Source organism: Zeus faber (genome assembly GCF_960531495.2).
Source record: "Zeus faber genome assembly, chromosome: 1".
Taxonomy (NCBI): Eukaryota; Metazoa; Chordata; class Actinopteri; order Zeiformes; family Zeidae; genus Zeus; species Zeus faber.
The window spans coordinates 29241012-29251906 of NC_137193.1; the positions used below are offsets into that span (position 1 = coordinate 29241012).

The window sequence follows — 10895 nt, forward strand, 5'->3', positions numbered from 1 at the left end:
TGATGCACTGTAAACATGTACGTATATGCATTTTACATATAACCCTCTACAAGTGGGTGTGGGTGTGTAAAGAACAGATATATCTTCTATTCACAGTTAATTGCCAAACGAGTGAATCCTCTCAGTTCGTGTCCTTCTGAATAGGCGTAGAGGTGTTGTTATATAACTAAACAGTCTAATCCAGTGGCATTGCCGGCAATACAGTGGTATATAATGAGGCAACTCCAGTATCTCGAGCCAATCCATTTATTCATTCATTCATTCATTCATTCATTGTCTGCATTCTCTTTACTAGCGGACCGCCCCTTGTTGTTATTGTTTGGGAAAAATTCCCAGAATTTTGAAACATAAAACTACCCGGGACACCAACTTGGCCATAACACACAAACACGGTGACGTCTTGTTTGAACCACGCTGTCACAAAACCCTTGTGGTTGAGGTTTCATCCAAATTGATCCCAAATATTCTGTTTGGTTTACTGACACGTCACACGTCTCATTCTAAAATGAACGAGATGAGATTCACAGTGAGACGCTTTATGATGTCATCATAGGGGGTGGTAGCTCAGGCGGTAGAGCTGGTGGTCTAGTGATCTAAAGGTTGCTGGTTCGATCCCAGGCTCCTCCTGCTAGCATGCTGTAGTGTCCTTGAGCAAGACACTTAACCCCTCATTGCTCCTGATGGCTGCGTCCGTCGGTGATTGAACAATTGTAAGTCGCTTTGGATAAAAGCGTCTGCTAAATGTAATGTAATGTAATGTAATGTAAAATCATATTATTTACTATAAATGTACAGATTCCAATGGAGAATGTCCAGTTGGACCTTGTCCAGTGTGCCGTCTTTAGAAGTTACCAAGCTATCGATTTACGTGTATATTTATAATGCTTGGTATATGGGTAGATGTGAGGAGATCTGTTTGTTGGATATGTTAAATCTGTGATTACTTTGCCAGATGAATAAAAAACAAGAGAAAATAATCCTTAAAAATGTGTCACTGGGTCCATTCGAAAACACTGAAATATGCGACTCAGTGATGCGTTCAAGATCCAGCATGGCGTCAGAAAAACATTAGCCGTGCAATGGTAATTACCCACATAAATACCACAACAATTTTCGTATTTCATGGAAACGTAACTTACCGAAAATGTAATCCGAGGAAAAAACTCAGCAAACAGATGACGTGGCCGACGCGGCATCAGACAGCCACCCGTCACTGAGGGTGCAGCCCTATTTTCACAGACAACGCGGCGAGTTATAACAATGAGAAGTTCGGGTTTACAGGCAAACACGGACGTTTGTTTTAAGGACAGGAGGGTTGCGCTGTGCAGACCGCATGGTGGTCTGCACAGCGCTCAGGAGACGACGGACTGGGGTCCTGCTGCATTCCAGGCAACTCGGAAAATCGTCTCAGAGAACCCAGGAGACTGTAAAAGGCAACCAACACGACTGAACTGGACCCCGTGTATTGCTGCCTGCAGCTACATTTGTACTTGTATTTGTATCTATATGTCTCAATAGATAAATAAGGAAATGCTCAATATTTTTTTTCTCATAAACAAATACACATATAAACAAACAAACAAACAAACAAACAAACAAACAAATACATAAATAAATAGATAAATAAATAAATAAATAAATAAACAACAACAAACAAATAAATAAATAAATTATGAATCCAATTACGATACACTTTCAAAATTATACACAATTATAATATATATATATATATATATATATATATATATATATATATATATGTTTTTTGCTGTAAATCTGTATATATATATATATATATATATATATATATAGATACAGATTTACAGCAAAAACCAACGTTTTGCTCTTGCAATGTAAGAACTCTTAACAATAAAGCTATTACGATATGAATTCGTGAGAGGGAGGGAGATGGGGAGAGAGAGAGAGAGAGAGAGAGAGTGTGTGTGTGTGTGTGTGTGTGTGTGTGTGAGAGAGAGAGAGAGAGAGAGAGAGAGAGAGAGAGAGAGGGAGGGAGAGAGAGAGGGAGCACGTTTGATTCTGCAGCACTTGATCCTCCACGGTGTAGTCAAAACGCTCCACCGCCAGACACAGACACTGGAGGTCTGCAGCAGCACCGGCGAGGCTCAGGAGAAGCTCCCCGGAAAAAGGAGATAACGACCCCTTAAAACACACACAACCTGGCGCAGATTTCTAATGAGGCGGCGAGGTGAGCCGTGTGCATGCTGAAGCAGCAGCCCCGGCACCCAGCGAGGTGTTCCTCCCGCTAGTGGATGGGATGTTCGGCTGGCCGGGCGGGATGTAAAGGATGGTCCAGACTATGGATGAGCCAAGCCTCTCTGCCGTGCTGTCGCTGCTGCTGCTGGGCTGCCTCTCCACGGCGTCTGTCCATGCCGGTTAGTGGACGCATGATTGATGGTGATGATGATGATGATGATGATGATGATGATGATGATGATGATGTTGATGATGATGAGTAGTCGTCACCGGTTAGAGGCCTACCTAATATCTGTCAATGCACGATGAATGGAATGGACACAATGGACACAACAGCAGGACATTAAAGTAGTAATCCGCAAGGTTTTTTGCTTAAAAAAACCCTGCATATTTGATACTTTATATAGCTGGCACTGGCATTGAAACAGTCTTTCAATGTGTTTGCGTTATGCATGTGGTCCTCTACATGCCGTTTTCCTCGTTAGTGGCGGACCCCTCCACCGATAAAGGAATGCAAAGATCGGACATGCTCAAGAAGTGACAGGCAGCCGTGGTGGATGTGGTCCATAATCGATCAGGATATGGATATTGATATGGATATGGTCGATATGGATGAACGTTCGCAAAAAGCAAACAGCAATATCCCCACCACCTCAAGGGACCAAGAACACAAATCAATCAATCGCTGAAGGCGTACTTTCGAGAAAACAATTACGAGGGAAGACGAGGTTTGGACAAAAACGTTCTAGTTCAGAATGGAACTCCGGGTCCTGTTGTGTAATCCACCCAGCGCAGTTGATGTTAGGGATTACCATTTTAAACACAGTGCTGTGTTATTCGTGATTGAGAAAATAGAGAATGTAAAATAAAACAGTACTTTCAGGTCCTTTGAAAAGGCCATCAGAGTGTTAGAATCGTGGATGTGTCTTTGTGGAAGGTGTTTTCTGGGTTGCGTGCGTGTTTGCGTAATATACCACACACACTCATTGCATGCATAATAAGCCCTATGCCTCATGCAGCCACATCTAAAAAAACGTATTTCCTTTTGCAACTTGTTAATCTATCAATGTCAACGTGGGTTGGGAGGTGAAATAAGACTGTGGTATTTATTTACTCAAGCCTCTTATGCCCGCGTAGTTAATTTACAAGCGGTCAGAGTAAATATGAACAGGCATTGTCTCCAAGCTCTTAACACATTTTAATCCACATCCACAGCTGCAGGATCAAAGATCTATGTTACATTGCAGGACCGCAATCTAAATCCTTATAAGCAATACAGCCCTGCGATTGTCCAAAACCCTAAGTACAGGATGCTACGGATCTCGTCCCTGCTTGTGTTATAGACACTTATTCTTTCCCGAGGTTGGAGGCAAAGGGAACGCTGCAACAGAATCATTATGGGACTCATGGCTTCAGGTGAGGCATGCAGTAGTAAACACATATAGGAAAGCACACTCACATGCATCTGCTGTACACACACACACACACACACACACACACACACACACACACACACTGTGTCGAACAAAAGCGCAAATAGCCGCGGGGAGTGGAAGGCAGAGTGTTCCTTCTTGTTGAAACTCCAATCTAACACCCACGTTTTCGCTCGGCTGTATTCTGAGTTAGCATTGCGAAAGAAGACGGAGCTAATTCTGGTCCCATCATGCCGTTATTTGATTGACTCTCTGAACGGCTCGACACCGGTGTAAAGTGATTTAGCGAGGTGCGAGGCGAGGTGCAAATCTCATTTAAACCCCTTTCCGAAATGTGACGGTGCTGCAAAATGCTTTTCTGTTCGCAATGTTTTAAGTGTCCTACAAAACGGGCCAAATGCACACGTATGCATTCAAAGCAGCAATGCAATACTTTGAAGATAAGAGCAGATAGCTTCTGGGGTCTGCCGCTCTCTCTCTGCATGTGTGTACGTGTGTGTTAGTGTGTGTGTGTGTGTGTGTGTGTGTGTGTGTGTGTGTGTGTGTGTGTGTGTGTGTGTGCATGTATAATGCAGTACAATTTAAACATTTAGATTGTTAGAGATTTCGCAAGTGAGGCTCGAGTGAGGCACTTATAAATGGAAAAATAATGAATTCAGAAACTGGTCCTGACAAGTATAGTAAAACAAACACATATACACACACATTTGTTAGTATGTGTGTGCGTGTGTGGTGTGTGTGCGTGTGTGCGTATGTGGTGTGTGTGCGTGTGTGGTGTGTGTGTGTGTACGTGCGTGGTGTGTGTGTGTGTGTACGTGCGTGGTGTGTGTGTGTGTGTGTGTGTGTGTGTGTGTGTGTGCCTGCGTGGTGTGTGTGGGGAGTCAAAAGGATGAAAAGTCCTAAAGATAAACATGGTCAAGGCTTATGGACACGCCTTGGTGTGTACGCAACACCTTAAAGAGTATGTGCTGAGGACTGAGGACACAGACACACACACACATACACACACACACATCCCACTATTACCAACTGTGTTTTCAAGCCCCCTGCTAAGGTAACACTGTTATTTGCTTCGCCTAAACGCCGTAGTTACGACACCACCCAGCAGACGCCTGGCATTTCTGCACCACCTTCGGAGCCCGAGCTCGTAAACCCGACACTTAGTGTTTAAAAAAAAGAAAGAAAAAGAAAGGAAAAACTCATGTGGGAAGGTGTGAGAGTGTGAGCAGGGTGCTGTGACTCACACTCTACGCCAGTGAGACTTGAGAGGGAAGAAGGGAGAAAGAGAGGGGGAGGGGGAACAGTGAGAATGAGTGCATGAGAGAGGGAGTGAAAGAGAGCGAGAGAGAGAGAGAGAGAGAGCGAGAGAGAGAGAGAGAGAGAACACGTGAGACCTGTGAATAGCTAATAACTTCGTGTTAACGAAAGGGAGAAAGAGGATTTTTTTACGGAGAACATCTCAGGAGACGGGAGGAAAAACGAGAGAGGGAGAACAGAGGGAGGCGGTAGAACGAAGGAGAACAGAGGGGGAACAAGAGAGAGGGAGAGAACAGAGTAAGAGAAAAGAGGAGACGCTGGGGAGCTTTGTTTGCATGTACAGTAGTAAGAGCCATGTTTATTACTTGGTGTTAACATATAATATACATGACCCCCGAACTGTGTGTGAGTGTGTGTGTGTGTGTGTGTGTGTGTGTGTGTGTGTGTGTGTGTGTGTGTGTGTGTGCATGTGTGCGTGTGTGTAAGTGTGTGTGTGTGCATGTGTGCGTGTGTGTATGTGTGTGTGTGTGTGTATGTGTGTGTGTGGGTGTGTGTGTGTGTGTGTGTGGCAGACACTCTGCTGTCAGCTCCACTGAATGTGACCATCAGGGAGCTGGAGGTCAACTCTGCCGTGGTCACATGGGAGACTCTGGAGGGAGATCCCGTCATTGGATTTGCCATCACCCAACAGGTAGGCGTGTGTGGAGTGTGTGTGTGTGTGTGTGTGTGTATGTGTGTGTGTGTGTGCGCGTGTGTGTGTGTGTGCGTGTGTGTGTGTGTGTGCGTGTGTGTGTGTGTGTGTGTGTGTGTGTGTGTGTGTATCGTCACAAATGGATTAGCGTGCCTTTCATCTCAATGTTCACATTACCATGTTACCCGACAGAAGAAGGGAAATGTGCTGAACTATGACAGGCAGGACTGGCAGCGGCTAAACAGCATATCTCCATTTTAATGAAGGTGTTATTTCTGACAGACAATTTACTTTTAAATGATCCTTATTTATTTTGCATTGTTGTGAGTTTGGGCGTCTGGGCTCCGCTGCTCATCACTCCGAAGCGAGGCGTACAGTAAACACAGACATACTTGGTGAGATAGAAATATAGGCGTGACGAGCTCCAATCCCCCCCCCACTGGATAGAAGAGTAGAGCTCAACAGGTGGATGCAGGGCAGGAGGGATTAATTTCTTAAATAGTCCGTCCAAATTAGAGTGTGGGGCGCCGCCAAGTTGTCTGACAGAACAAGCTCTGTAAGCCAGGCCTCATATATAGAGGATAATATGAATAAAAATAGTTGAGGTGAGCAGGTACGATACTTCCCAGTGGAGTCCCCCAAACTCTCCATCAGCTGTTTAAAACATCCCAGAGGAAACTGAATTATCGTCCTTGCTCTTCACCCCCCAGTATAATAAGATATATAACCCTCCCTCTGCGCCTGCTCTCTCCCCGTGCAGAAGAAGGACGTGCGGATGCTGAGATTCATCCAGGAGGTGAACACCACCACGCGCTCCTGCGCCCTGTGGGACCTGGACGAGGACACCGAGTACATAGTGCACGTGCAGAGCATCAGCATGGGGGGCAGCAGCCCGCCCAGCGAGCCCGTCCTCTTCCGGACGCCCAAAGAGTCGGAGAAAATGGCCTCCAAGAGCCCCGGTGAGTCAGCGGCCAAGTTCCCGTCTCAATGGTGTCAGGGGTATGAGCCGATTTGCGGTTATTTAAATTGTCATCTGGAAGCGTCTGGAAGGAGCGTTTACCTTTATCACCTTCTTCGACCCAGATCCTGTTTCCAGGCCAAGGCATCGGACAAGGCGTGAGAGAAGCGTCAAGGGTTAAATCTGTGGAACACGCTGACCGGGGTCGATAAGAGACATTGAGGGGGCAGGGGGGAGGGGGGAGGGCGGGTGAGCGTAAATGCTGTCAAGTGAGAGATCACTTGACCCTAAACAAGGCGGTTAATGGTCAGTTGATGTGTCTGTGTGGGTATAAATGTCGATATTTATATATATACAGCATATGGTGAACGGTTGGTGTGTGTGTATATGTGTGTGTGTGTGTGTGTTGGTGTTCCGGCGGCATTCATTAGCCGTGCTAATTTAATCTCCGAGCCATTACTGCGCCGCTCTCCTCCGAAGCAAGTATTAATCAGTTTGACACCGCCGGCATCCGCCCAAGATGGGGGCATCACAACAGCAACAACCGTCTCTATTTATCTGTATTTATTTGTCTGTCCGTCTGTCTTCCTGCACGTCTCTAGCTGTTCGTCCTCCACTGAAACTGTCATGAACGTCTTGGTCCGTCCTCACTTCTCTTTCCGTCTGTTTCTTTTAGTCCTTGAGAACATCGGCGTCTCCCGCCTTTATCCACGGTGTATTCCCATTCAGTTGTCCGTCCGTCGGCAGGTTTGAATCCAGACGTGAGGAAGAAGGGGCAGAGCATGGGTGGGTGAATCTTGGCACCTGTTACCCCCTCCAAAAAAAAAAACCCCACTTTTGCCATAACCTTCAAGTGTAAAAAAGACTCGTGTCTACTCTGTAAATGGTTGTGTTGGTTTTTGAAGTCCCTGTGCAAAGCCCCTGACCCTGCCCAGGCTCTAACAGCAGAGGAAAAGCCCTCTTTAATCCGCAGCGGGGGGGGATTATGGAGCTGGGGTTGGGGGGGTGGGTGGTGGCGCTGCACCCTTCCCGACACCGGCAAGAAGAGAGCAGAGGAGGTTGTGAACCTTTGGTCTCCTTGGCTGGCACCCGTGGGCCAGGCTGTCACCGAGGGAGGGGACAGGATGGATGGCTGTCTTCGAATCCCTCCCTCCCTCCCTCTCATTCTCTCGCCCCTTCCGATCCCCAGGGAGGGTGCAGTCCACTTTTAAGAGACAGTGGCCGGAGTCGAGAATGTACACCCCGTGAGGCTCCCCTCCCCCCGGGGGCGCCGTGCGACCTGTCTCCTTTTATCTGACGTTTTTTTTTTCCCCCACAGTGACTTGTGCGTTCCCGGCGGCGGACGGTGGCGCGCGCCTGTGTGCACACGTAACTAAATGTCAACACTGTGTCTTGGCATTGGCGCGGCGCCGTTGAAGGCACAGAGAGAGATCGTCATTTTCTGTGTCGGGGGCACTTGACGGGGCTCCAAACGAGAGCGCGGGGCATGTTCCACATTGTCAGTGAATTGGTGAGGAATCGTTTGTCTCTTTTTTCTTTTGAAGGACCGGATCGCGACGAGTCACTCAAGTCAAAAGAGTCGTTTGATTTTCCGAAGTTCGATTGAGTCATTTACAACCAAAATTATTCATTGAGGCGGAAGAATGCAAGCAGGGGATCACAAATGTCTTATTCTTCTCAAAAGGGCTGACAATCAACAATCCAAACAGCAATCGAGTGGTTCCTGAATCATTCAAATGATTTGTTTTCGCTACGAACGAATCGCAAGTTTCGCATCACTACGTTGGAACTCACTGTTTTGCTTTAACTTTTACATTTCCATTTCCTCCCTTGCTGCAGTGTAAGTAAACAATTTCTTGACAGACCGGATTAATTACGTTTGTTTGTGTGTGTGTGTGTGTGTGTGTGTGTGTGTGTGTGTGTGTGTGTGTGTGTGTGTTTTTTATCTCCCCAGATGAAGTCACAATGGAGGAGGTGGGTCAGGCTGCACAGCTGAGGGCCGGAGAGATCATTATCATCGTCGTGGTGCTTGTCATGTGGGCAGGTACATTGAAGTCCCGGCAATGTACGGCAACGATTGAACGACTGTCTTTGAAAACATCTGACGTTAATATGCTGTTGCGTGACAAATAGCCGCGGTGTGCGATTCCATCATTTTACGCCAAACCCCGCTTGGGACTGTGTAAATCGATGAACCCACCCATGTGTAACAGCTGGGAGGTGCTTGCATGTCGTTATGAACAGTAACCTGTCAGCACATAACACCATTCAGAACTTTGAACTAGAGATGGACGGGTTGGACCGTATCAATCATGGGCGGATAGCAAAGAAAAGTCTGTCTGCTTTTTGACACAGGGAAGCCTTTTCAACCACTGGTGAAAAATGGAATCCGTGTCAATCATGACGTCTCATCGCCCCAATCTAATAATCGACCCTAATGTTCAATATTTATGGCTCAATATTGGGGTACCCCCAATTATAGCTCGCAAGTTGATCCGAAAGGTTTAGATTCCCTCTATAATCCGCCGCCCCCTCGCTGATAACCCTTTTCCAAAAGACCGTAAAGCCGGGCCGGTTCTCGAAAAAAGCGGCTTAAGATTGAAGGTCATTGGTGTAAAAGAGATATTGAAGTTCTCACGAGTCCTACAGAGGCACACGGGTTATAAATAAATTCCTTTCGGCCACTTAAATAAAACCCAAATACAGGAGTGTCAACGTCAGCCCCACCTGCAACGTCAGCCTACTTTTACTTCACCAATTACCAGAGACCCCATCCCCATGAGAGAGAGGGGGGTGGGGCGAAAGTAATGAGAAACGAGGTGATGGTGTAAAAAACAGGAGACAGACTAATTGGAGAACAAAGCTCTGAGGAGGAGAAGAGGAAAAACAGATAGTGAAGGAAGAGAGAAGGGTTTTCTACACATTAATGGGTCTGCGGGGAGGTGATCTGAACCAGATCACACGCCTACACACACACACACGCACACACAGACACACACACACACACACACCCTACCGCACATCGGGCATCGTACTGATCTGTGGAGCCACCAGTGAAGAGTGACATAAAGAGAACGCCAGAATGCCCAGACACGACTACAAGCCACCACCACCTCCCCCACTCCCCCGTATCATGAATTATTCGGTCGGGCCACCTCTCCGCACTCTCTCGCTCTCCTCCGTCTATCTCACCTCGGATCTCGCACCAGTTTATCTGGTAGACCGAGATGCCGCCACGCTGTTATCTCCAAACATCAGCTGCATATCTCTCCTGCGCCGATATTTCACCTCGTCCCTCTCTCTCGCTCTCTCTCGCCATCCCTCCTCAGGTGTGATCGCCCTGTTCTGCCGCCAGTATGACATCATCAAAGACAACGAGCCGAACAACAACAAGGACAAAGCCAAGAACTCCTCCGAGTGCAGTACCCCAGAACACCCACGGGGGGGGCTGCTGCGCAGCAACGTCTGAGAGCGGCCCCGCGATGGTGTGCAATAACTGATTTCTTCAATGCTCAGGACAGGTAAGTGCTTGCAACCTGCCGCACTTCGTTTGGCCATGTTTAGGTCCGAAACCCCCTTGCGGTGTCAAATGTTATATCGTGAATTGCGTTGGCAAAATCACTCAACTTGTAAATGTCAATGGAAGCCTGTATGCCTATGCTGCAGAAATATCGCAATGACAGCCTTGGTTTAATCCAGAACGTACAAAAGGTGATGGATTTATAACCAAAATTATACTAAAGTTTAGCACTTAAGCACCACGCAAGAAATGGACACCATACGAGCAAACTGTAACTCAAACAGGAAAATGTAACACCTTTTTTGGCCACTAACTATTGACTTTTAACGCCTAAATAACCCTCAACAAGGGTTACAACTACCCTGTCCCTGTCCTTCCAGATCCTGAGACTCAACAGAAAGCCATTCTCCGAAACCATTGTTTTGAAGAGCAAACCATCCATCGCAGAAACTCAAGGCAGAGCACAACTGTCCCCCCCGTCCCCCCACTTTGTTGCAAAACAAAAAGCAGACAGGAGCATGGGGGGGGGGGAAAAGTCGCCAGATATACTCTCCCGTCGGGACCTGAACTGGATGGCTCTGGGCAAAACTGTGACCCAAAACAGGCACGAGAAGGGAAGCGTCCTCACCCACGCCAGACGTCAGAAGGCCGCCGGTCGACGTGGGAAGAAGGGGAAGACATTGCGGTCGCTCACGGGGTTCTGCCGCCTCTCGATCTGATCTCGCAGCCAACCGTGTTGTCGAGTCAGCACGACAAAGTGAACGGTCCACTTTTACCAGCACACGGCAGAGCCCGGACCGGTACCCTTATCCCCCTAGACCC

The 10895-nt window shown here is 47.3% G+C and overlaps 1 protein-coding gene across 1 annotated transcript; it reads left to right on the plus strand.

Moving 5' to 3' along the window:
• Positions 1-6370: 6370 nt before the first annotated feature.
• Positions 6371-10068, plus strand: fndc5b (fibronectin type III domain containing 5b; the record flags this gene model as incomplete). The annotated part of the gene is made up of 3 exons (XM_080023799.1): positions 6371-6554; positions 8508-8597; positions 9883-10068. 3 exons carry the CDS (start codon positions 6371-6373, stop codon positions 10020-10022), a joined length of 414 nt encoding a protein of 137 aa, XP_079879925.1. The 3' UTR covers positions 10023-10068.
• Positions 10069-10895: the final 827 nt, after the last annotated feature.